This window comes from Plectropomus leopardus, chromosome 15 (assembly GCF_008729295.1).
Source record: "Plectropomus leopardus isolate mb chromosome 15, YSFRI_Pleo_2.0, whole genome shotgun sequence".
In the NCBI taxonomy this organism is placed as follows: Eukaryota; Metazoa; Chordata; class Actinopteri; order Perciformes; family Serranidae; genus Plectropomus; species Plectropomus leopardus.
In genome coordinates, this window is record NC_056477.1 from 8,794,635 (window position 1) to 8,821,857 (window position 27,223).

At 40.9% G+C, this 27,223-nt stretch overlaps 2 protein-coding genes across 3 annotated transcripts in view; one reads left to right on the forward strand and one right to left on the reverse strand.

Moving 5' to 3' along the window:
- Positions 1 to 9,567, reverse strand: part of map3k21 (mitogen-activated protein kinase kinase kinase 21) — a 32,750-nt gene extending 23,183 nt beyond the window's left edge. For both annotated transcript variants that reach the window (XM_042501791.1, XM_042501790.1), the window contains exon 1: positions 7,911 to 9,567. In XM_042501791.1, coding sequence (XP_042357725.1) covers positions 7,911 to 8,703 — 793 coding nt within the window. In that variant the 5' untranslated portion in view covers positions 8,704 to 9,567. The remainder of the gene's footprint in view (positions 1 to 7,910) is intronic.
- Positions 9,568 to 10,902: 1,335 nt separating this feature from the next.
- Positions 10,903 to 27,223, forward strand: part of pcnx2 (pecanex 2) — a 33,207-nt gene continuing 16,886 nt past the window's right edge. The window contains exons 1-22 of the mRNA XM_042502717.1: positions 10,903 to 11,324; positions 13,783 to 13,985; positions 14,792 to 14,909; positions 15,024 to 15,102; positions 16,547 to 17,049; positions 17,186 to 17,380; positions 18,764 to 19,243; positions 19,330 to 19,528; positions 19,828 to 19,978; positions 20,080 to 20,222; positions 20,618 to 20,696; positions 20,898 to 21,033; positions 22,346 to 22,488; positions 22,864 to 23,017; positions 23,320 to 23,352; positions 23,830 to 24,001; positions 24,117 to 24,227; positions 24,878 to 24,969; positions 25,286 to 25,395; positions 26,087 to 26,195; positions 26,799 to 26,891; positions 27,009 to 27,159. Coding sequence (XP_042358651.1) covers positions 11,172 to 11,324; positions 13,783 to 13,985; positions 14,792 to 14,909; positions 15,024 to 15,102; positions 16,547 to 17,049; positions 17,186 to 17,380; positions 18,764 to 19,243; positions 19,330 to 19,528; positions 19,828 to 19,978; positions 20,080 to 20,222; positions 20,618 to 20,696; positions 20,898 to 21,033; positions 22,346 to 22,488; positions 22,864 to 23,017; positions 23,320 to 23,352; positions 23,830 to 24,001; positions 24,117 to 24,227; positions 24,878 to 24,969; positions 25,286 to 25,395; positions 26,087 to 26,195; positions 26,799 to 26,891; positions 27,009 to 27,159 — 3,607 coding nt within the window. The 5' untranslated portion in view covers positions 10,903 to 11,171. The remainder of the gene's footprint in view (positions 11,325 to 13,782; positions 13,986 to 14,791; positions 14,910 to 15,023; positions 15,103 to 16,546; positions 17,050 to 17,185; positions 17,381 to 18,763; positions 19,244 to 19,329; positions 19,529 to 19,827; positions 19,979 to 20,079; positions 20,223 to 20,617; positions 20,697 to 20,897; positions 21,034 to 22,345; positions 22,489 to 22,863; positions 23,018 to 23,319; positions 23,353 to 23,829; positions 24,002 to 24,116; positions 24,228 to 24,877; positions 24,970 to 25,285; positions 25,396 to 26,086; positions 26,196 to 26,798; positions 26,892 to 27,008; positions 27,160 to 27,223) is intronic.

Genomic DNA, 27,223 nt, shown 5'->3' on the forward strand with positions numbered 1-27,223 from the left:
GTTTCTTCACTTCTTAAGAAACTCAAAGTTCCTCAAGTTTAACTCCCTGCAACTCTGCAGCAGCTGAGACTCCATAAACCATTATTCAAATAAAAAGTTTAGGTTGATTTGCCGGACAGCACACGCAGTACCCCCATTCAGTCAGCATCAATGCTCACAATTTCTAAACATGAATGCATTCAACACCTAAAAATCCCAAGACACTGCTGACATATTTTTTTTTTAGCTTTTGCTGTTAAAACAGCAGAATTATTACGATTCAAAAAAGTTCAAAATATCTCATATAAACCTTTAAGTTTCCGTATACAGCATTCAAAGCCTTAATATACTATAGGCAAACAACAATTTGCTTTCTAAATATTCAGTGCTGTAGAAAAATACATATTTGAGGGAAAACATGACTGACTTCTCTCTTTGACAAACTCAAAATAATAATGCATAAGCTGAGACAATAAACTAGTGATAAATGAAATTAAGTCAGATTTAGAAAGTTAAAAAAAAGTAACAGCGCATGTGCAGTAGTACCCCCATTCAACAGAAATTAATTAATTGATTTTCCCTGTAGCAAAGACAAATAACTACATCCTTAGCTATAGTATTTGTTGCGTATGATGCATATGTTGAATATGCACAGCCAAGAAGAGCAACAGTGGGTCTTACTGAGTAAAGAATTTGCAAACAACCACAAAGCCAGTCTCATGTTTTCATCTTGTTGTCTTTCTAGTAACAGTACTGTTGGAAACTGTACTCATTATGACTCAACTTCTAAAAAATGTGGTTGCAACTAACAATTACTTTTCTTGTCATTAAATGATTAGTTGTTTGGTCAAAGCCAAAATCCAAGACCACATCCTCAAATGTATTATTTTGTCCACAACACAGAAGAGTAAAGAAACCACAATACATTTGCATTCTTAAAAAGTTACTCAAACCTATCAGTTGTCAAATTAGTTGGCAATTAATTTAATTGTTGAAAACTAATCAATGAATAGTTGAAGCTCTTTTTAAAAAATAAAAATTGAAATGGTATACTACTACTAGAGAGATATGGATAATCCCGAGGCTTCTTTTATTTTCTTTGTGGCATAACTGAGCGTTGATGCAACACGGTTGCTGTAAAAATCCTGAGTGCAGCCTCCTAACTTGACGTGGCAGTATTTTCGTAACTGTGCCAACAGACTAAGCATGAGAGTAAGAGGGCTTCCTGTAGTAAGCAGAAACAAGGCTGCTAAACATTCCCCGACTGGTCTGTCTCTCCCAGTTGAAACGAGAGTGCCCCCAGGCATTCTGGTTGATGGGAAAAGGATCAGGGCTAATGGCTGGCTAAATCCATCTATCATGGTCACGTCTCTCCGGGCCACTTGCTCTTTGTCTGTCCTCTTCCTCTCCTAGTTTGTGTCTTTTTAAGCTTGAATTAACCCAAAACTAAGCTAATTAAAACATAAATGTTTAAAGGTGCACTGCTAGTACCTTTTGCTGTATTAGCATCTATCAAAGTGCAAGGGAGCTATGGAGGGGATTGGTTGATTCGGAAGGCAGCTCTTCTCAGCTGTGGGTCCTTTTCCTTTTCACCCTGCCCTGCAACAATAGGTGCAGTCAGGGAGAGGTCATAAAAAACACAGTGAAAGCATCTCCACTCCTCCTCTCTCCCCTCTGCCCATTCTCTCGTCAGAGAAAAGACAGGCAGTAACTGTCTGTGTGTCACCGGGGTAATTGTGGGAAGCCTGAGAAAAGTTGCCCTGCGACACCTAGTCAAGCTTTGGTAACTTTTCCTCTTCGATTCTACTTGTTGCCAAAGTAGAGCAAGACAACAGAAAAATTACAGGAGAAAAGGGATTCTCTTGAGGAACACTTTTTCTAAGCTACATGAAGCCTGTCAAACTGTTTTCTTTCCTGTCGTGAGCTTGTTAAGATACAGTTATGAAAAAAACACGGTTTAAAAGGTTGCTTTTGCAATGCTGTTTCCACAAAAGTGAGATGGTTCGCAGGGCAAACCATCAAATTTATATGAGAACTAAAGAGAAACTGAGAACTGTGTAGTATTTTCATACCTGACGATGCAGCAGCAGGAGGACAGGCAAAATTTATTGGAAAATGCATGCAAATTAACTTACATTGGTATTGAATTGGTAGTCAATGCCAGTCTATTCTCTTAATTTTCGTTATCAGGACAAAAGTGTCTAGAAGGTGCATCTTAAATTCCAATGCATATTTTTGATTGCAATAGAGTGCTGCAGGAATGAGTCCTGAAACGCAAAAAGGAGTTAGCAATTTTGCACTTCCAGTTCCCTTGTCTCTAAGTCGGGCTTTTTGAAATCGTTTTTGGTCAGATGCCTGAAATGAGGTCTGTGGTTAACAGTAGTTATAGAGACTTTCATGTTTTGCTCTGTGACATGAAATATGTCAGTTAATACCATCCTCGTACGTGACCTAAAAAAGGGAGTTGCTAACAAGTTGCTAAATGAGACCACAGACTGTCATCACTGCAAACAAAACTTAACATCAGCATAGTCGTGGTGATAATGAGGTCATGCTACCATAGTGTAGCTTGTTTATAAAGCAATGTTAGCTTTTTACTTTGGATATATGCATATATTTGCATATATGTAAAAAAAAAAAAATCTTAAAAATAGAGTTCTTTTGTGGAGACTATTTTGCTGAACAAAACGTGTAAGTATTAAACTTGGGCTTGCTTTCTAACAGATCTTATACTCTAAGTACTCTAAAAGAGCAGAGTTATGGCTGTGTTTTAATTCATCAAATGAAAATCCATTCCAGTGGACAATTGAGTAACCAGGATTATCATAAGGATATAATTATGACATAATATTAATCTGGCAGACACTTTGTGAAAAGCCACTTATAGTAAATGCATCACGTGCCACAGCAATATTATTTAGCTGCTTAAAAATAACAGGTGGATTTGTCATGTGCACATGCTCTTGCACTTTGCCCTAATTGCTGAAACCACTTAGTCAAAACAGGGTCCTTTAATAGTGTGATGCGTATCACTCTAAACTCTGAATGCAGCACATGTTCTCTTCATCTTTACTAAATTCAGTGCATTAACACAAAAAAGAAATCCTCTCTATGCTTCTAAGACTTTTGTCAGGTCTTCACAAATCTGCAGAATGACAGGTGAGTGAATAAAGCTAAGGGGAAGAGGGAGGGGAACACAGATACAGCGTGATGAAGTCTAACAATAGCTTAAGATTAATGGGAGAATGCTGTTGCACACGCTCCACACTGAACTCCATCAGTTTCAGTGGCAATTGAGCACACATTCCTGGCATACTATGGCTTGCAAAACTCCAAAGTCAATGTAGGTTATGTGTGCTGGCTCAGGGCCAGGTTTCAGTATGATTTCTTGCTCTTATCTATTGCTTTATAAAAACTTCCACTCCTTGCCTGAGGAGGAAAGTTAAAATCAAAGTTGTGAGATAAAAATTAAATAAGGGTCAATGAAAAGATGTAATGAATAAGACTAGGTTAAATAATAATTTCCACAGAAGCCTGATTGGAAGATTAAAATGACAAATAAATGTATCCTACTAACAAGTATTGTTTGTATTGCCAGAGCCTTTTACAACATATGCATCCATTCCAAGATTTTGCTGACATGTTATTGCATTTAGGGGACATTACAATGAAGCTTGCAAATGTGTAATTTATTCCTGTCAGCTTGCCAAATTAGCAAAGTCTTGTAAACATACACTCTGAGCATGCACAGTGACGACTGCCTGCATGGAGCCACTCTCCAGAAATGCAAATGCAGTTGTTTCGGAACAAACTACTGTGCCCATATTTATTTTAATGAAATATTTCATTATTAATACATCAAGAATATACATATATATATAAATATATATATGGTAGGCAAATAAATAAGGGTCAAAAATGGATGCACTGAAAAAAACTAGAATAAACACCAAATTCCTTGAAAAGCATGTTCAGCAGATAAAAAGTGAAAATGTATCCTCCTTACAAGTAATGTCTGCATTGCCTGAAGTGAATATAACTAATGCATCCATGCCATTGAAATCTGTGTACTTAATTCCTGCCAGTTTGTCAGATTAGCAAAGTGTTGAAAACATAAACTGTGAGCCTGCACAATGACATCGGCCTGCATGGAGCCACTCTCCAGAAATTGCAAATGCAGTTGCTTCAGAACAAACTATAGTGGCCATATTTATTTTAATAAAATAATATGTCATTACACCAATACAACAGCATTTGTTAACACTTGTTTTTCATTGACAATGGAGCTCTATGGCACACAGGCATAGCTGGCTGCAACTACACAGACAATACTTGTACACAAGATCAATTCTATGTTGATTTTGATGTGTTAAGAAAGTTTCTCGATTCAAACTGGAAATGAAAACTGCAGCATTCATAGTTTTACAATTTACAAAAAAAGTAAGCATGAAAAAAAACAAGGAGCAAAAGGGAGCAGAAAGGAACAAGGGAAGGTGGGTAAGTAAGGAGAAAAATAACGAAGTAAGAAGGGAAACCCCCTCAGTTTGTGGCAATAAAAGAGTACCGCTGCTCTCTGGGAGATTAAATATGAACTGAACAAAACAAAACGAGGGCTTTGAGACCCTCCGAGTCCTAGCCATTCTTCTGGCCACAGTAGCCTAGCAACCACTGCTTGACCAGTCCATTGTGCAAACGTATGTTAAGCTTTTATCCCTCATTAGCAACATTCCTCCCTGCAGGCTGGGATTTTACAGATTAGGTTGAAAAACACAAAAGAGATTGGACAAATCTTGCTGACTTCCAACATATTACTTTACAGGCTAATCATTGATCAAATAGCTGTATGTTTGTCTGCGTGGAGCATGTGTACACTGCAAGTTGATAAATGACAGGCCAAGTAACTGAGTGAAGGTGGAGAAGTTTAGTTGTGTATATGTACCTGTCTGTGTACTGGTTTAAGAAAAATACTGGAATGAAACAGCGTGACAACATAAACCAGAGATAGAAAAGACACACATCTACACTAACAGACATATTGCTCATTAATTATTTAAAAAGTGACAGATTGCCGATTAACAGTCACTCATTGCAATGTATCCATTTTCTTTTTACCCCCTGTGTAGATAATTCTCACTCCTTTTATCCTTTTAAATCAACCGACGCACACTCAACGCCAAGACAAACAGACAACAGGCCCTCACCAGCAGATGCAACAACTTCTCTAAGCTACATTATTCTAGTTTTTTAGTGGGAAAACAACCCAACACACCACAGGGTGCCATTTGTGTGTTTGTGTGTAGGAAAGAGTCTTTTGTGAACTCACTGCCCTGGTTCAAAGCAAACACATACAGCTTCTTTCATTCAGTCTTTATTAAGATAAGGCTGTATATTGACAACAGATGTTCAGACTTCTGACCTCAGGATGAGCAGCTACCTGCAACTAGTGACATTACTGGTAATTTGATGTCTTTCTTGGTCTTGTTTTGTGGTAAACGGTTTTGCAGTGGACTGTGGTGCAGCGGAAATCAAGACTGAATTAAGAAAAATGTATATTTATTCCACTAGCTTGCAATCATCAGGTAAAAAGTTGAATTTTCAGGTTTCACTACAGCTCAGTCTCTTAAAAGCTTAATTTTTAAACCTCCCCCTTTACTTTAAGCTTATGCTGTCTCTGGGTCACAGTGAAGTGGCAGGATAAACACACAGACTTGTGTTTGCAGCACTGTGCCTGTTCGGGGGAGTTTGTCTGTGTATGTTCACCAAACATCCGATTAGCTGAAACAGTCTAAACAGCAGTTAAATCCTTTCTCTCCATCTGCCCTATAATTAGCACAAATCTTCCATCTTAAATAAGGCTACTTTTACAGTTGGGCTCCTCTACACTGTACACCACATGGCATCAGGGACATCATATGCACATAAAACACAATATTTCAAAGTTTGGTTTAACATTGATTGATAAATCAACATCTCTGAACACATTGACAGATTTTTTGTTTGTTTCTTTACACCTCTATGACAGTAAACTGAGTATCTTTGAGTTTTGGGACAAAACAAGACATTTGAGTACCTGATCTTCATCTTTGGGAAAAACCGATAAGCATTTTTCAACTATTTTTGGCATTTTATAGAAACTGACTGATTAGTCAGGAAAATGATTAGTCTGGTGTTGGTATGGTGTTCTTAATCTGGTGGTAAGGAAGTTCTGGTCTGTGTACATTTTACATGTTTTTTCTCTTCGTTCACACACTGACTCCAGCCAAAAACACCAAAAAATGGAGATAAACAGACACCAGAGCTGCTCCCCATATGGCCCCAGGTTGATAAGTCTCTGATCACAAAGGGCAAAATAGTGTTTGGGGTCATGTTACACACATAAACACACCTGAGTTGAAGTGGGTAGCCTGTGTCAGTGGGTATATGACTCAGACTCTTTTTCTCATCGAGTCTTGTGCATTCATTATTCAGTCCTGGGAAACCAAAGTTTGCTGGCTTGTTGTCAATTGCCGGCCCATGGAGGAACTAGAACAGTTGTTGGCCTATTACATGGGACCAAGCTCCATTAACATGACCTTACTCAACAAATACGACCCCCAAATACTAATTCTTGTTTATTTTTCCAAATGTGAACACCCTCAGCAATTGTGAAACTATGCAGGCATTCCCTGCTGAATAAGCAGTCATTCTTGTATTACATAAAACACTTAAGTGAGTGGTTTTCCCTATTATTATACCTAGAAGGTTCTCTGTCTGACTTGTTTTTACCCTGTGACCTCTGGTATTAGCTCTGGTTGGTCAAGCACATGGCCTGACAGTGTAGACCGAGTGTGTCTGGTTATGTGTTTGGTAAATCAGTGACTTTATTTGAACAAGATTTCAGCTTGGATTGGAGAGGGGGCTGTGTCTGTGTGTGTGTCTGTGTGTGTGTGTGTTTTAAAGGGTGGGGGTGTGTGTGTGTGTGTGTGGGGGGGGGGGGGGGCAACCCAGCTGAGCAAACTCTGACTTTATTTCACATCCTCTCGATGGTACCCCCACACCACCACCACCACTTCATACACCCACAGACCTTTCACACCTCTCTAAATCCATCCTGAGTAAAGGGCAGCACTGCACCAGTGATGTTGTGAAATATAGGTGCATAATGAGTTTCCAGCAACCTTAATTTAGACTGTATGGCAAAACTATGTTTTCCTAATAACATATAAGCAGGAGGTGAACATACCCCAATGCCCTGTCAGGGATACTCAACTTGCTTTGCTTGGGCCACTTTTGCAAACTGACAGGGGACCAGGGCCCAGTCACAAAAGCCCCATACATGTTTCCAGGACCTTAGGATGTTACTAGGAATTTAGGACTTTTCTAGGATTTAAGGACATTTTTAGGACATTTCTGGGATTTCAGGATGCCTCTAGAATTTTGGAACATTTCTAGGATTTTAGCACATTTCTCAGATTTTAGGATTTTTCTAGGATTTTAAAGCATTTAGGGCTTAGCTAGAACCTCTGCTGGGGGGTGTGGGGAATCCACCACCAGCATTTTTTGATCAAACTCTATTTTGATGTTGTTTTATAAAGTCTGATGCCTTATGTACACTAAAAAGCACAAAAACACTCCAGGTGTGAATCACTTTTTGTAAATAAGAAAATGGTTGGGGGCCACATGGCTCCCTATCAGGGGGGGCAAAATTGAGTATCACTGCTTTAGAGGAAGCTATAGAGCTAGTTAACATGAACACATCTACTTAAGCAGACCTAAACCAATAGCTTAAGGGTGAATAGCTGCATGTGCAACAGGTGGATGGTTCCCACATGAGGTCTTTCTGCTAAAGCTATTTCATTCATTTTAATTTCTCTATTTCACTCACACACACACACACACACACACACACACACACACACACACCACGCACACACATTTCAATCTTTACTTACTGTTGCTGGACTTCAGGTCACGGTGGATAATGGGTACCACGGCCTCCTCGTGTAGGTAGAGCATCCCGCGTGCAATCTGCACGGCCCAGTTGACCAGGATGTGTGGAGGGATGCGCCTTCCGGTCAACGCCCGGTTCAGTGTCCCGCCTCGGGCATACTCCATGACCAGGCACAGGTTGGGCTCCTTCAAACACACTCCCTCCAGTTTAATAATGTTGGGATGCTGCAGCATGGAGAAAAGTTTCGCTTCTTGTTTAACACTGCTGGCGGTGGCTGTTATGTCCTCGTCTGGGTCTTGCCGAGCCGCCTTCACGGCGACCTCCTGATCTCTCCATGTGCCTCGGTAAACTTTGCCAAATCCACCCACGCCGATTATCTCCTCCAGCACCAGCTCACTGAAGGGGATCTGCACGGGCGAGCTCGGGACCTGCTCTCGTGCCCCCACAGCCCCACTCGTGGCAGGGAGACGGTAAATAGCAGGCTGGTAGGTGACATAGTTGGAGGGGAAAATCCCGACTCGGTGGTTGATTTTACCCGTCCACCACCCCTCATCCCCGGAGATCGCTGCGTCTTTGGACAGCACCTCCACCACGTCCCCTCGCCTAAGGCTGAGCTCGTCCTCGCCGCTTGCCTCGTAGTCATACGCGGCTGTCCACAGGGACCGAGTCGGGCACAGCGGGGCGGAGTGAGCCCACGCCCGGACTGTGGGGGTATCTGTCCAGGCATGCTCCGCTGTCCCACCGCCGCCCGGCCGCCCTTCACCGTTTGGGAAAGCGGCCTGCGAGACATCCATTTCTCGGTGGCCGTAGCGGCACCATAGGGTGCAGAGCTTTTGGGACAAAATTAAAACTTTAAAACAAGAAAATGTGACTTTTTGAAAACCGCATGTTGTCACATCTAAGAAACTAGCTGCCGATAACAGAGAGGCTATCCCTGCGGAGTCCAAGGCAGGAAGAAACTGTGTCCAAAGTCCTGTGGGAGAGAGAGCGTCCTGTATCCACGTCGCCACTCCGGTAAAAGAGGGTCAACAACTTGCTAGCTAGCCGAAGTACCCTTAAGCCAATGTCACCACTTTAACGGTTAAACAGCAAAATAAAGTTTGAAACCAACATTTCATATCTTGAATCTCAAATAAACTCTGCAACGAGAGTACAAACTAGTCCAAAACATAGTCCCTGCTTCTGCATAATGCTAATGCGAACAAGCTAAAGTTAGCTGATGGAGCTAAGTTACCAAGTTTTCGCAGGTGTCGCAAAAGGTGCACCTGCACCGTCCACACCGACCGGTTATAGTGAGTCTTCGAGCGGCAAGTTTTCCTCAGAAACTCACCAGTAAATATCATCTAGTCACCATATCCCGAAACACAAACTTCGTTTGCTGGTTTGTGGACTTTTAACAGGAGTTTCCACAGCGTTGGCTAGCGGGGTTAGCTTAGCATAGGTCAGCCCGTTGGAAAAGTTGCTCCTCTCAGCTTCAACATCGGTTATTCCCAAGTTTGTTTCTCCCTCGGGGACGTGACGAAAAGACGACAGGTGAACACTCAGGCAGCACATCAAATCATCGCGTATTTCGACGTAACAATGTTGGGATAAAAACGTGAAAAAATCCGTCAACTTTAATCAAAACAACCCCCCTGGTGCCGTTGTCGCCAGACGGAGTCGGATCCAGCAGTGGCTGTGCGGAGGATCATGGGGACGCTGGTGCTTCTCTGGCTGCTGGCTGTGGTGGCCTCTGATTGGTGGATTGGGTGACATGTGACCGCCGCAGCAGTCGGGGGGAGGAGGGAGGAGCTACTATAGGAATGTGTGAGGAGAGCGCGCCTTCAGGGAAATTACGGGAATAGTGGACCATATAAAGTGACACACACACACACACACACACACACACACACACACACACACTTCAAAGCCATCCGAACTAGAAAGTAATGTAAAAATATAACTACCTACTATGTCAGCTACTACAAGGCACCTTTTTTGGGCTCAAGTACTCACACCAGGAATATAACTGCAGTGAAAAGAAATGTATGGAAGTTACACATATATAGATAGATAGATAGATGCATAACATATTTTTTTTTATTTTACTTTCACAGGCGGACTTCTCATTTATGCTTTCTATTATTCTCTATATGTTTTACATCAAGCAACTGTAACATCATTTCCACCTGGGGATCAATAAAGTACTCTGATTCTGGGGAATCATCCACTCTTGAATGCATATGTCAGATATAATGCACACGTGTTTTATAAATCTTACTCTGAGTTCTACTCATGTACATACTGTGTTGTACATTGTAGCATAATGCACACACACACACACACACACACACACACATATATATTTCTGAACCTATACATTCTAGTTTGTACATTGAAATGTAACAAAAAGCATATTTTGATACATATTTGATATTTTTTAAATATTTTATATACTTGGTGAAATAGAAGCATAATGAACATATATATAATTTACACACTTTACATTCTAAGCATATGCCTATGATAAAAATGTTATATTTTTAAATATTTTGCATATGGTGTGAAATCAAAGAATCATAATGCATTTATTTATTTTTTTCTACTTTCTACAATTCTTTATGGTTTACATCAGAGCGACTTTACTGACTTATAATCAATCAGGGAATTATTAAAGTATATTGATTCTGAAATATCCTTAAGTAGGCTGCTATAGAGCAAAACCTACATATGCATGTAGCTACACATGCCTTAGCCTACGTCTAAGCCTACATCACCTATACATACGTGCACAGAAAGGCAGGCTTGCATATAGTTAACACATTACGTACAATGGCTTCAGTGCATGTCTGGTTTTGCCTGAAAACCGCGCGTCTGCGTGTGTGCGCAAATAAACACTGAAGGTGCGAATCTTATAATGGGAATGGATTGAAAGGGAGGGAGGAGTGGGGAGGGAGGGGAGGCGGTCAGAGCTGCGCATCTGTACAGGCAGCCAGAGAGAGGAGAGGGTGAAGGAGAGAGACGACCAGGACAAGATGAGGACCGCGGCAGCAGCAATGGGCGAATCGACATTGGGACGGGAAAAGGCAGCCGAGAGGACAACACCGAGGACGACCGATGAGGCATGAAAAGAGGAGGCTCAGGAGACGTGCTGTATCGCCCCAACATGGAGGCGTAGCGACAGTAGCATGCATTAGAGGAGATCATTTCATTGTAGCCTAGCAGCAGCAGCAGCATCATCCTTCCGTCCAACCTGAGCGGAGAGGAGGAGACAGGAGGAGAGATGGGCTCCCAGGTTGTGCAGACCCTGCGTCAGGGAGTATGGGCATCTGTGACCGGGGGCTGGTACCACGACCCGGACCAGAACAAATTCAACAACTCGTGCCATCTCTATCTGTGGATATTTCTCCTGATGTTGCCCCTGTCTCTCCATCTGGTGAGTTTGGGTGAGGGAACATGACGTTCAAGGCCGCGGAGGGGGTGTGAGGTCCTCACGGTGCCATAGGTGATTTTATCTTTTTCATGCGCGCTTATATCCGCTCAGGGATGAACGGGCTATGGCTCTGCGAGAATCTAACACCCTTCATTGTGTGGCTGAGGTAAATACTAGGCTAGAGCAAGAAGCACTGTCGCAGTATTTTTCCCTGCATGCAGTGACGGGACGCATGGCTGCTCCTGGTTTTGCAGGAGGCGTGAAACTGTGGTTCACTGGTATTTTCATGTCATGGCCTTTGAATTAGATGCAACACAGGCTGCAGTATTCCCAGTGATAAAATCATGACTGCCGAGCTCCCATGTCGGATTTGTTACAGGCGTTTACTTTGTTGCAATGTGGCGATATAGAAGATGATATGGGCATAGTCACACAGCAGGATGGTGGTATTAATGAAAGAAGAGTTGCTGCCATAGGTCAAACATCTTGACCTCAGCTGTGATGAGGTTTGATGGGAACAGCAGACACATACAGCACTTAAAATATGGCAACTTGATGATCTGATCAGGCACACTATGGTACAACGACAGCTACTCTATTACTGTATGAGACAAGATCACTTAAAAGGGATAGTTCAGATTTTTTTGGAGAGGTGCTGTATGAGCCGTGTTGGGGAGTAACTAGTTATATGTTACTAGTTACAGTAATTAACTAATTTTTTTTTTCCAGAAACGTGGGGAAACAACTCAATGAGCAAATTAGTAGGAAATGCTCCATAATTTGTAAGAAATTAATAGATTTAGATTTTTTTTAAATTGGGAAAAATGTCCAGAGAAATATTATTACAACTGTCATAGTTAGATATTTAAAGTTAATTTCATGTGTTTAATTATCTATTTACTTATTTGCTTTCCCATTTTGTTTGTTTGTTTTTGCTTATTTTATTTAATATTATTGTTTATTTTTTAAAATTTATTTTCAGGAAATTTCTTGTACTTTTTTCTAATTCCTTGCTAATTTTTGGGTGGCTGTTCCTCCTGAAGCTGCTCAGTGCCTTCCTCCCATGTTTTTGAAAAAAATCAAGCCAATAGTAATTTTACCTCGCTGAACACAGAAGCTACCAGTCCACCACTACCTCAATCAGTTAGTTTATTTGTGTTTTTTTGTGACTTTGGTGAGTCGGGACTAACCACTTGAAATGCCAAAGTCACACAATAACACAAAAAAGTAACTGTAAGGCGGCTGTAGACGAGCAGCTCCTGTTTTCAGCTATGTTAAATCACTGTTTTTCTCAGTGGAGTCTGGCTTTGAAGAAAGCAATACAACGGCTTCAGTTTCCTGTCGGAAATCATTGTCTGACTTTGACTTAAAGCAGTGAAATACTCTCAGTATGGTGTATGCTGATATTGATTGTTTTAGATGGGACTTCTTTTAGGCGGCTGAAATACTTTTTTTATTGCTGAAGCCATCCACAGCAGTAAGTTGCTGAGCTACTCAGTCAATACTCATGCCTGCTTCTCCAAACTGGGGGGCGTGCTGACTGCCACCTACTGTAGGTAATAGTATATTGACTATAAATAATACCACATGCAACCCCACAAAATCCAAACTGTCCCTATACCCCATGTCTCAATTTATCAGTAACATTTTTATAGAACAGAGATCAGTAAGCAGTTTTATCCAGATTCGATAGAATACAAAGCAGATTATGTGATGTGATTGCTCCCCACATCCCTGCATTTCAGTCTCAATGCAATAAACAAGGGCTAATTTGTAGGTACTATGTGCTCAGATGATCTCAAAATAGCCACCTATGATAATAAGTAAAGTAACAGATGTGAGTGACGGCTCAAGAGCATTGCCACCACAGCTTCATCAAAGTGTTGTCGACAGTTTTCCCAGTCTGTTTGGAAACACCCACTGCTTCCCCTGCAAAAACTACAAGTGCTTTCTGGGAGAGATGTTTCAAATTTCAAGTTTACTAGCAGTTTTATCTGAAGGTCGCACACAACACCACCAACAACCCCATCAGATAAATAGCAGAATGTTTAGGAACAATCAAATGTAAGCACTAAACGACACAGGACTACAAATTTGTACCTGCTGACATTAAGAAGTTGCCATACTAACACAGCAAAATCTCTCCAGCCCAGTATGAGTCATGTATCAGCATGATGCAGATGCTTTGTCTTTTAATTTTCCTGTTCTGTACAACCCGGGGATCAATAAACTTCATTAATGCACAAGTTAATCAAATAAGATTGTGTGGTTCACTGAGCCTGTAATGCACCCGGGGAAGTGTGTGGCTGCAAATAAGCTCAGGCTTTTGCAGAATTTTACCTAATTACAATAAAATGAGAGGAGACGGTTGGTTTCTACAGCATTAAATCCAACACTGATCTACAGGACACTCTGGAAATGTTGATTTAAATATGATGAAACTCCTCTCCTCTCTCCACAGGCCCTGCCCCCTACCACCATGGCTTTGAGCATCTACTGCACCTCCATCACCGTTTTCTTCATTCTCATCAAGCTGGCCAACTATCGGCTGCACCTGATGTTTGACGAGGGTGAGGCAGTGGTCCGCAGCAGCCTCTCTGACCTCAGCAAGGCTCCAGAGAAGAAGAGTAATGCCTCGGACTCCTGCCTGCCAGCCAGTATCAGGTGAACCCTCATAGACACTAAATAACCCTGAAATAGTCAGTGGGATCAATCTGAAGTAGCTAAAAAAAATCCTGAAGTGGTCTCACCTTTATGCATGCTTTGGAAGCAATTCATAGCAGAGACACGTTCAACAAACTAGCATTTTTGCTCTTTGTGCCTCAAGCTGCTCCCCTGCATGTTAGTCATGATGAAATCTGGGCCAGAGGGCTAAAATCCCTAATGATAAAACTTAATTATTAACATGAAATCGACATTTAGGCCTGAGACCTCCTTTTGGAATAATGTCACTCATACTAAGTATAACTTACAATTCTTCTACATCCTCTTTTTGCCAGTTTTCGTCTCCATTTATCTCTCTGTTTGAGTTTATTTTTCTCAGCTTTCTTTGAGATGAGATTGATTTCATGATCAAGTGTCTCAGAGTGGGATATAGACTCTTTCCACTTCATTTCAAAGACTCGGTACAGCTTTGGTGAATGAGCGAGCTAATGAGGGGAGGTCAGTGATCTTCAGATCTGCGCAGAGACTAATAAAAGAAAATCCATCACTTCCTGTTCCATGTGCGACTCAATTTCTTTTCATTTCTGAGCCTGTGGAGAGACAAAACAGCAGTTCCAAACCCAAGTATTTTTTACTGCTTCCTCATCCCCATAAATGATTTTAGTATTCAAAACATGCTGGGAATGAAGGTCAGACGATTTCATCTGAAAGTGACGTATTGATGTATGGACTTCCATACACCCGCTCTGTCTCTTCCGCTTCATCATTTAATTGCTCCCCCCCTTTCTCTTGTCTTTGTCTCATAGGAAGAGCAGCACAGTTCCCGACAGTGTTGCCATGACGATGTTGGCTCGGAAACGTACCAGTCCGGTGATCCAGGTGACAGTGAAACAGACTGAAACTGACCCGGGACTGATTGGGGTGGTGAGTGACGATTAAAAGATAGACACCTGAGAACATGAACGCACAGTACAAAAAAAACATTGTGCTCACCTACATCATGTCTGAATGTTCAGTCGTGTGTTTCTTTTCAAACAGGACTGTTCGAAGTCAGACGAGGGGAAGACTGCAGGAGGTGATGCTGATATTTCTCGGGGTTTGACTGAGATACAGATGGGTAACTATTACAGGAAAAATCTGAAATCAGTGAAGAGCCACAGAGTCGCTACAGTCATGAAATTCCTAAAAACCTTATGAAATCAGTAAGATGTTATAAAGCTAAGAAGTGCGCATTAAACTCTTTAACACCTGGCTCGACATCAGCTTACTTGTGCTGCTTTCAGACGCCTTTTATTAGCATTTTAACCTCTGAAACCAGAGAAAATTTGTTTGATTTCTTTCATGGGAAAACTTTGCCAAGAAATGTCTTGCAAAATGAGAAAAAAAAATCAAACGGTGACAAGGAAATGATCTAAATATTAGCTGAGAGGGATTATTAGATATAAAAAAAATAAGGAAAAAAGGCCAGAAAACAACGTTAATAATTCTCTATATATATAAATATGTATATGTTTTTTAATGTGGAGAAAGGGGTGATATCTTTGGTTGCTGTTTTGCCGAGGTCGAGCAGTACAGGATATGACTCCAGATAAGAGGTTATGAATTCAGAAATAAACACAGAAGTGTCAAACCAAGAGAGCTTACGTTTAGACATGTACATGTAAAAAATAGATCTGACTGTGGGAGACACATCTGGATACATTTTGTGTAGTTTTATTTTAGAATAGTGGAGTCTCCAAAAATATGGAAAGAAGTTCTTTTCTGCATTACATGCTACTTATGCTGAATGTCATTTGTTAAGTCAGTGTGACTATAGACATTTCTAGTAGCTTGCAGAAATATTGCCATCATAAAAAAAAATATTGGTACATGAAGTTTTTCTTCTCGGTTTATAGAAAGATCCTAATCAGGTGTCTTTGGTATGCTAAAAATGACACAAACAATACAGTGAAGAGATCATTACACACTTATAGAGGACAGGATGGAGAAAGACAGCTTGCTGCAGTGCAACATTTAACCTCAGACCATCATCCGTTAGTCCGTAGCTATTGTAGCTGTTGAGGCCCTTGTGAATCATTGCTGCTCTGTGTGTATCGTCACATTCAATCTGTCCTGTTCCTCTTCCCTAATGCACTCAATGGCTCCTTAGACAACGCAGATTGACAGCTTCCTTCTCTGTAAATGCATCATTGTTGTGAATATGCTCAGACAAGCACAGAAGTAGCAGTGAGCCAACAAGATCAGCTGACTGCTTCCAGTAAATGTATGACCTAATGCACTGGTGATTGGTCAGAACAAAGTCAGCTTATTGGGGAAAAAAGAGGATTGCAAATTTATAAGAACATGTATCTGTTTTTAATAGGAGTATGACTAGTCACTCTTCTGCATTTCATTTTATTGTAATGGGAAGATATCCGTCACTAATGCTGCAGACAATAGTGATGATTTTGTGTGTCATCACTGCAGCTGAAGAAAAGACAGTTCTGTAATGATTGAAATGATGAGAGTTTCATGATTATTATGCCTCAAATAAAACAATCTGAATTTGCATTTTAATCCAGGACAGGGTGAGAGCGCTGCAGAAGAGAGGCCTGTGGAGGGAAGCCTGCACCCGAGCCCTTCTCCAGATGACCTCTCCAGCCCCAATCCTGACCAGGCCGCCCCCCTGCTGCAGGCCCAGCAGAGGCCCCCATCCCGAGCTGAAAGAGAAGAGATGCGGCCTGGATCAGCGAGTGGGTCAGGGAAAATGGACGCGGAAATAACTGAAACTGTGGCTGCGAAAGAAGGAATCGACGTTCAGAGCTCATTGACGGGGACAGACAGAGAGAAATTGGAACAGGAGAGAAAAACAGAGAAAGACTCAGAGCAGGACAGAATAGAGGACTGTGAGGATAAAGAGACAGCGGACAGGGAAACAGCTGATGAAGGTCTGCCTCCATCCAAGGGAAGTGAGGATGAAAGTGAGGAGGAGAGCGAAGAGCAGAAAGAGCCCTCTGATGCCAACAATAACACACTGGAGACTCCCCAGGATGATTTCATCGACATCCCAGAATCCCCTGCACAGGTAGGCCTCACAGAAGTAAGTTGTGTTTGGGAGGTTTGAGTCTGAAGGGTGTTGTAATAGAAAACAATAAAACAATCGCTTTGTTGTGATTATTTTGTACATCACGGGGTAGAACCTCTTCCCTCTCGTGTCTCAGGCTGAGCCAGTGGAGGAGACATTCTGTTCTGATGAGATTGAAGTAGTCCTGGTAGATAACTCTGGCCCCGGACCAGTGTCAACTCACCTGGACGACAGCGACACGGTTAAGATCATCATCACCATGAGCTGTGACCCTCAGACTGCTGCTCAGCTGGAGGAGAGCGTCAAGCAGAGCCTCCTGGAGAACGCACAGGTAGGAATCATTTTGAACGTTAATGTTGAAAACACCTTTGAACCCCCTCAAATGGACAGTTTGACCCCACATACTTATTTGTACTTTTACATATTTTTCTTCTTGTAGTTCTGTTTATCAGTCTAGTTTGTTTTGGTGTGAGTTGCAGAGTGTTGGAGATATTGGCCATAGAGATGTCTGCCTCCTCTTAAATACTATGGGACTAGATGATGCTCAAAGTTCCCAAAAATACATTTGAAAAACTCAACAGCAATGTCTCTTTACAGAAATTATGACTCGGTCACTTAAGATAATCCATAGACATTGTTAGCAGTTTCATGTAGGAACTATTTTCTTTCTACCGAACTACACCCACCAACCACATCACTGCGCAGAAGGAAGCGTGCATCTACTGCTAGCTCACCTTGCACCACTGAGCTAGCTAACATCAGGAAGAAAGAAAATATTTCCTACATGAAACGGCTCACAAAAAGGTTTGTGGATTTTCTCGAGTAACCAGGTTATTATTTCTGGAAAGAGACATTGCTGTCTCTCAAATGTATTTTTTGGTGCTTTGAGCACCACAAACCAAGTGCCATTTAGTTCCATTATTTTAGAGAGAAGGCAGACATCTCTATGGTCCATATCCCCAACACTCAGCAACTCACACAAAAATAATTTAGACTGATAAATAGCACTAAAGGTAAGAGTAAAAATATGCATTTTTGATTTCGGGGTGAACTGTCCCTTTAACATCAAGTTACTTCTATTTATTTTCCCTTTAGGGCTGTTAAATCATCTGTAAAGTGTCGTAGTATCACATATGTCTTCTGTATCGGACTGTTCCAGCTCTTTATTAACACTTTATGAAGTTCATTGGGTCAGTTATTTAAACCCAATACTCAGAGTTTTTATGGGTGAATCGGCTCATCGAATGTAAATGTTGCAGATGTCTTTCCCTCTACTTTTATACATATGTTTTTTTCAAACAATTCCAGGATGTATCAGGTATCTTTGGAAACTTTAGGATCTTCACTACACTATAAAATACAATTTTGTGTGTTTGAACATTGTCTGTCAGCACAGCATGAGTTTGTAATGACTGACCCTCCAGCAGGTCATGTAATATACTGACTCTCGCCCAGCCTTTATCAGTAATATCTATGCAGCTTCAGGCTAATGTATCTAAATGACTAGTTCTGAGATAAGCAAAATCGCTGGTGCAAAATGTAAGATCATGTGACAATGGAAATTGATGACACAGATTTTACTATATCTCTGATTTTATTTAAAGATTTCAGAATAAACTTCCTGAAGTAAAACAATATGAAAAGGTTCATGTGTGGGGTGTTACATTGTGAGAATACATATATGTGTGTGACATGTTTTTGTGTGTCTTAAAAGGCTCAGAAGGATGCAGGGGAGTGTCACATCAAGATCCCCGTCATCACCTTCGACTCCCCCGAGGAGGAGAAGCAGGAGATGGAAGAGGGAGAGGAGGGAATCAGCTCAGAAGACGAACTCACCCCAAAACAGCAGCCAACTAGTCAAAGTGAAGAGTTTCACCTGTGTAGAGAAACAACCACCTCTGAGTCCACCACGCTGGAGTGTCCAGATCCAGACCAGGGACATGTTGGTCTGCAGACGACTGACGACAGCACGCCAAGCCCGCAACTGACAAATGATAACAGCTCATCAGGTATCGATGTCCACTCCCACCACGATGACACGGATCCTCTGGACCCCAATGTGGATTCACAAGGTTTCCTGCGTCTGCCGCCGGCTTTGGCCCGCTACGGGCCTGGAGGAAGGACTCACATCCGCGGGCTGAGCATGGACAGTGGGAAAGACGCTGTCCTGCTTTCAGACCGCTCACATAACACAGTATGTTGGCAGTTTAGCTCTGTCTCTAATTCTAGTCTTATCTCCATCCATCTGTCCATTCATACAAACATTTGTCTCCTTATCAGACCACCATGACCAGTTCCAAGTCCGATCTGGAAGCAAAGGAGGGACAGATCCCCAACGAATCCAACTTCTTGGAGTTTGTGTCCTTGTTGGGGTCCCTCAGTACCAGAGGGGGAGGAGCCAGCAGCACACAGGAAGACGAGCGGCCAGAACGCAAAGAGGAGGTGGCAGCCGCAGAGGAAGGTGAAGCTCAGCAAGAGGGTTTGTTCCTTTACTTCCACCTCCTTTATCTGCATGTTTTATAGGGTCACAGTTAATGCAGATGTTTATGCGTACTATAAGCGAATGCCTGAGTGCAGTGTTTTATGAGCTGCAATAAATTCCTGTCGTTGCTCCTACAGTGTGATGAGGTTAAAGTTCCACACTAATACTCTACTGATCCAGATATTTTATTATAATGCATTAATCTGACCAACATGTTCGGTTCAGTTCAAATTTTTAGCCCCCTCCCTTTTTTTTAGACAAAAAAAAAAAAAAAAATCCATTTGATCTATTTGCAGAGAATCTGAGTTCGTCTTCCAGACAAGATGAGACAATAACAGAGACCACCACGGACAAAAAACCTGAGAGACCCAAACCTCCCACCAGTCTGCCTACCGACACACTACAGGCTATTCCACCCCCGCAAATCCCAATAGTCTCTCCTGACAGGTACACATGCCTACACATGCTTCAATAACAAAAAAAAAATGCACACAGACGATTCCCTCATCCATCCACGACCTCCAGTTTATTGTGTTTCCTGTCTGCAGTCCACAGACAGACAGAGAGAAAGATCCCGACTATGACTCCCTGCCCTCACAAACCTCTCAGTCAGAGAGCTCCATGCTGCAGGTCATCTGCAGACCAGAAGCCACCAACAAAGAAGAGGCCTACACCTTCCACACTGTGCACAGTAAGCAGCCGCTCTCGAAAAACGAAAAGTTAAAATGTTATGTTTTTTGTGCTGGAGATGAGTCACATCCACCAGTTCCCTTATCACTTTGAGTAGTCTATTTGTGCTGGGACTGTCTGATAATATTTTGATCTTTTGTGCAAATGCACAGTGTGTGTGGAAGGCTCAGCCAGCAGCCGATGGCTTCACTTTGCTCAAAAAGCTGCTAGATTAAATGACATTTTTCTGGAATGGCTCCAAGATAATCAGCTGTGCAGCTATCAGACTCTGATGTCTGTCTGTAGTGCAAAAAAATCCCACATAATAGATTTAGCTGCTCATCAACTGGGTATCAGTTATTACTCATCCAAAAAACAGTAGTCTGACAAGTTTTGTGTGTGTGTTTGTCTCACCAGGAGACAGGCCTCGTAAGCTGTATGCGGAGAGAGCTCTCAACCTGCCACTGGGAGCCGAGCTCATCACTGGCAACATGTGGTACTGCTGTCCAAGCTTTTGCTCCCACTCTTTATTATCACTTCCTTTACCTGCATCTTTTTCTACTAATTTTCGTGTCCACAGCTTACATGTGTTTCTCTAAACTTTTTCCATCTAGTCCTAAACTTTCATCATTGCCTTTGGAAAATCAGATTTATTTCACATATTAACATCAGCCTGTTTCATGTTGTGCATTTTTAGTGACCTGCTGTCAACTTCTTCCAACTCGGAGTGTCAGGACGGCCTGGTGGGCGGTCATGCTGACTGCCCTTTCCAGCGACGCATCATCCCTGCACACAGGCTTCGGCCACGGCGGACACACCCTGAGATATTCCAGGTGCTTTCACTTTTTCTTTCTTTTTCTGCATACCAGTGATTTGCTAAAGACAGGATATGTTTACAAAAACGTATCAAATGCATGGGAGAATGGTGTTGGGGTTGTTGTTCTTTAAAGGTGACGTGTGTTTTTTACCACTACTAGTCCATAGAAGTACTGTACGAAACAGTGAAATTGTTTTTTTACAAATCTAAAAAACTCCACAAGATGCGTTCAACTTCTTAATAAATCATTAATGAATGAAAGATTTAAACAAAGAAAGATCAGAACAAATGAATCCATTAAAACAGCACCTTAAAAAAAATCTTAAAATTTAAGAAGTATTCATAAACAGCAACTTTAAACCAGGATTCTCGTGGATCCTTAAAATTTCTTCAAGCCACTGAAGTCATTAAGTCAAACCTAAAGCAAATGGAGCAATTGGTCTAAATGTCTTGAATCAATCTTTCAAGTCTTAAAAATGCTAAGACATGGGAAAATATGGTTACATTTATCTTTTTGTTTTTCATTCAATTGTATAATCGTAAAATAATTGGTAACATCTATTTTTTTTGACAATAATTGGCCTTAAATTTAACTCAGAATGGCATTAAAGCTGTCTTAGAACGTCTTAAATCTAAATTACCTTAAGCTCCAGGAACCCTGTAAACAATTATCAATTGAAAATTGACAAATATAGAGATATATTATAGAGATATAAATATAGAATATAAAGGAATTTATACATGAACCACAACATTGTCAATATAGTTAAAATAATGGAATTAACACACACAACAAACAGGTTTTAAACAAGGTGATTAAAATGCTGCTTTCTTTTTCGGTTTGCATTTCTACTTGTTAACATCACAGTGTTGATTGGCGACGTCCCCAAACAGAAAGAGAGAGAGAGAGAGAGAGAGAGAGACATAAATAATAATCAACCAACTGGTAAATCGGATTAGTGTTTCCTGTCTGACAAACTGTTGGACAGAAAATATATGAGTCATTGCTGCTGTTTGAAACTGAAGCCAAATAATCAGCCCTGAATTAGTCTTCATCACTGCTGGATGCGGAGCAGCAGGGGGACATACGCTGCCGGGATCATTTGTTGAAGCTGAAACAACACAGACTCTCTGCTGAATCATTAATGCATCACTCTGTGTGTGTTACACATCATGAAAAATCTGATTGTCGGTCTACTTCTAATGATCCTGTGTGTGTTTTAAATGATCCTACATGGGGAATCCTGCAGATAGAAAACATTTGTTTCATTTATTATTCTGGTAGAATTCATGTGAGTATAAATTATTTGTGTGCATGTGTGTGTCAGGAGGAGGACTCTCTGGACGAGTCGTCAGAGACGTCCACTCAAGAGAAACCGACCAGAAAGATTTATTACAAACTCCAGCTGTTTCCTGGGAAGTGGATTAACATTTTATACGACAGACTCACCCTGCTGGCCCTTTTGGACAGGTAATAATAAACAAACCTGTCTGCAAACTAAGTCCCAAGTCTAGAAATCAAACATAGTACATGTTATTCAGCTTGAAAATTTGCACCTTAAAAAAAAAAAAAATTATATTAAATGCAAACATTTTTAAAATATTGGTCTATTTTTTGATGTTTTCTTTCATTTTTGTTTAAAATTTTACATCATGTTTGCGCTGTTTCTCGCACAAGAATACTAGTTTGACCACTTAATCTTACAGCACAAGCCTTACCATCAGTATCACTTAATGTTTTGTCAGTTTTGTTGCCTGTCATCAATTTTGTGTTGGAATGATACTCTTCATGAGCAAAGATAAACTGTAACCTGTGTATGCCTTTGTGTGTGCTGTTTTTGTACAGAAACCAGGAAGTTCTTGAGAATCTAGTTGCAGTCTTCATGGCCTTCCTTGTGTCCTTCCTGGGTTTTGTGCTCCTCAATCACGGCTGCTTCAAAGACTTCTGGGTCTTCCAGTTTTGCCTGGTCATCGCCAGCTGCCAGTATTCCTTACTGAAGGTGACAATCTGTAGAATGATCCTAAACCTTACCTTAACTATCATCCATGTCATTAAACCATATCTGTGTAGTTCACCTGAATCTTTACTGTTGGACCAAACTGTTTGATGCAACGCTTTAAGAAAAAACAGGCACAATGATGTGTGAGCTCAATATGTATAACCTGATGACGTAATATAATTAAAGTTAAACTGACCTCAGACATGCCAGTTTCTGTTTGCTCCCACTCACTTCCTCCCTTTTTAATTGTTTTTATGTTTTTAATAACGTTGACTGAATATTTTCTTCTGTTTTTTCTTCAGAGTGTTCAACCAGATGCAGCTTCACCAACACATGTGAGTGTAATGTTACTTTGTTTCTGTGAGTCTCTGAGGAAATATTATGAGAGAAAGGACAAAACAAACTTCTAGAAAAATATCCTCTTTGGTTGAATGACTGACACGACTATTTAACTAACTTTCACGCATTCATGCATTATGTCCCTGTTGGTTGGTTTAAACTTGTGACTGCTGTTCCTCTTCACTGATGCAAACAGTTCCCTTTTCTGTATTAATAACTTTGCTGTGTTTTAACTGATAAAGCGATGTGGCTGCAGAGGATATGACCTCATCTGGAGCTCTCTCTTTGTTGTGTTATCTTACTGTGAAAACACCTTAAAGTGCAGGACATACAGGCATTCAATTTAATAATGACCCGGCTTTGTATGAAATGAGTGTTTATAGATGTGATTCAGTCAGATGTTTGTATTATCTTGCAGTATCAAGGAGTTAAGAGCATCCTAATCCTGTGTGTGTTCATGTGTGTGTCTCCAGGGTCACAACCAGCTGGTGGCCTACAGCCGAGCGGCCTACTTCTGCATCTTCTGTGCTCTGATCTGGCTGCTGGAGCAGCTGCTGCGGCGGAAAGACCTGCCCGTCTCCACCCTGTATGGAGTCACCATCGTCTGCCATGACGCCTTGGGCTTCTTAAGGGACCTGCTAGTGGGTACGGATAAATACACCATGACGTACACAAAATTATCTGTTTTATTTCCTGTTCAAAACAATAATTTTTCCTTCGCAGATACTAAGAGGTGTCTGTTGTTTATTGCACGAAACAGGTTTTACCTACTGCTTCCCAATTACCTTCCTGGTGGGCCTTTTCCCACAGATCAACACCTTTACCATCTACCTGCTGGAGCAGATTGATATGCACCTTTTTGGAGGGACAGGTTGGTGACAATGTTGTTGGATTTTAGTAAAAACTTTGTGTTTATGAAGCCAGATCTGAGACTAATGTTAATGTCTGTTTTTACTGTAATTTCTGGATGCACCTGTCAAGTTATGGCTCTGGTTTGTAATCTTTGTTATATGCATGTATTTTTAAATCCCCCGAACACAAAAATCTTAAGTGTTTCTCTTTAACATTGAATATTCACGAATAAACATCTGTTAAGCCTTTAGCTATATTTTCTAAGTTTTACATTCAAAAACTCACTTGTCTGCTTCATCAGGGCCATGTGAATTGATCAGATTGTGATTTAAATGTTGCAAAATCCTAAAAAATGCACAGAAATATGTGATATTGCCTTTCTCCAGTGAGGGGAGCTTAAGGAAAAAAGAAATAGCGAAATCTCTCAGGTGAAATGTTCAGACATTTTTTTAAGTACTTGGAACAAAAGTGTGTGTTTACATGAAACCATAATCCCTTGTTAAAAGCTGATTAAATAATAAAATACATTTTCAGGGCATTTAAGTAAAAGTGAATCTTCTCTGTGATTTCAAACCATAAAACAAAAACTACAGTACATGTTAGCTTTTTTTCTCATTGTTTAATAGTAATGCATATATTTTTATTCTTACTCTAATTTATGTGTTTCAGCTGCTACGAGTCTCATCTCTGCAGTCTACAGCATCCTACGCAGTCTGATCGCTCTGTCTCTGCTCTACGGATTCTGCTTCGGAGCTCTCAAGGTACAAATTAACTGGATGTTAAACAAAACAGGGCATAGTTACAGTAAGAGATGTGAACACAGCCTTTTTTATCTTCTCCTCTCCTTGTTTCCCCCCAGAGTTTGTGTTCATAGTCATTCTCTTGGTTATAGGAATAAAAGAAGACGGGGAGTTCAGTTATAAATAGCGTGCAGCCAGGCAGTTTCACTCAATTCAAAGTGAAGAAGCTTTTTTAAGTGTGAAGATCTAAAAGCAGCAGATTCTGGTGTTCGAGGTACATGATGGTATGATTCACATCGCTGTGTGTGTGTGTGTGTGTGTTTGTTCGCGATTACAGGAGCCGTGGGATGAGCAGCACACCCCGGCTCTGTTCTCTAGTTTCTGTGGCCTTTTGGTGGTTTTCTCCTACCATCTCAGCCGGCAGAGCAGCGACCCTTCTGTACTGCTGTGAGTATCTGCTTGTGTGTGTGTGTGTGTGTGTGTGTGTGTGTGTGTGTGTGTGTGTGTGTGTGTGTGCGTGCGTGCACACACCGGACCTGGATGCATTTAATGCTCATTTATATTTATATTAAAGATCAGAGAGGTGCATCAAAAAAAGAGAGCTGAATCCATAGAGGAAATGAAGGTGGATATTGTTTGTTTTGTTTGTTTTTTAAGTTTCTTTTATTATCATTTTTATCAGTTCTTGAGGGTTTGGTCCATGGCATGCACACAGTATATTGTTGCTCTCAGGGTACTGGAACATCTGGCATATTTTTTAGATTATAAAGGCAGACTCCAGTACATTAATCAAGTCAATATAAACAAATAAATGGATAAATCCAGAAGAAAAAGACAAAAAACGCTCAAGTACTTTTATTTCAAGATATTAAAAGCCAAATAAAAATGGTGTTTGATATATGAAAGGTCAAACTTTAACAAACAGCACTTGTTAATTTAGTTACATGAATTGTGTTAAATGTAAATATTTATGAAAACATAAATTTCACATCATTGTTGTAAGAAAAGAGTTAACTATGTTAAAATATTAACATTTTTCCTTGTTTTTGCTTTTAGTCTCCTCACGGTTTGTGATAAAAAAAAATATGTTATTAAACAAGTAAGATCCTGCGCCTCATTCGAAAACTTTTATTTTCAGATCTCTGGTCAAGTCAAAGATAATGCCCGCTTTGGTGGAGAGTGAGGAAGAGGAGGAGCAAGACACGGACAGTAAAGACCCACTGCCAGAGAAACTGCAGAACTCCATGGTAACTAAAGATGATTATGTGGAAATAAACTACATTGTAGTTGTGTTAGTTATTTGGTTAGTAGAGGATAATGAGTGGCAGTTCAGGTTGTTATTAGCCTTCACTGTGAATGCACAAACCCATTTTCCAGACTTAATGTAACTCCTCTGAGCTTTAATTGAGCAGTTTTTATTGTTGAATTGCAGCAGCCCGAAGCCATATTTAGCTCACAGTAATTATCACCAGAAAATCAATACTCATTAACACTGTGAACCTGAGCTGTAAAATTCATACATGCTGTGTGTGAGAGGGCGGACGGTCTTAAACTCGGCGTCACAGGCGAGATAATAAAACAATGTTTGCTGTCGATCATTGTGTGTGATTACAGGGAATTATGCATCAGAGAAAACAAGCCTCCCGCTGCCTTTTACAGTATTAATGGGGATTGTGGAGCTCTTAATTCTCCTCCAGCTGCTGCGTCTTTGATCTTGCAAAAATTGAAGGCTCAAAACGATTCGACAGAAATAATCTCACACCTAAATGAGTCTCATAAAGGAATGCAGTTTTCATTCACTGTGGATTATTAATGATTGCGACTCTTTTTTTCCTCTCTGTGCTCTGCAGAAGGAGATTCTGCTGTCGGATGTAGTCGTGTGCTCTGTTGCGTACATCCTGACCTTCGCCATCACTGCGAGTACTGTGTTTCTGTCTCTCAAGGTGAGATTTCAGCTTTCTATCTTGCTGCCTTTTACATTTGGTCACATTTTACAGGAAAACTAACTAAACTGTTCTATTTATTCATTGTTATAATGTTTCTTTTATTATTATATCCAGCCTTTCGTGACCATTGTACTGTACGCTCTGGCGGCGACGGTGGGGTTTGTAACCCACTACCTGATCCCACAGCTGAGGAAGCATCACCCATGGTTGTGGATCTCCCATCCGGTTCTAAAGACCAAGGAGTACCACCAGTTTGAACCCAGAGGTCAGCACGCCTGCTGTCATTGTTGTGCATGCTCACTCTTCACAAGAGCTACTGTATCTTAAAA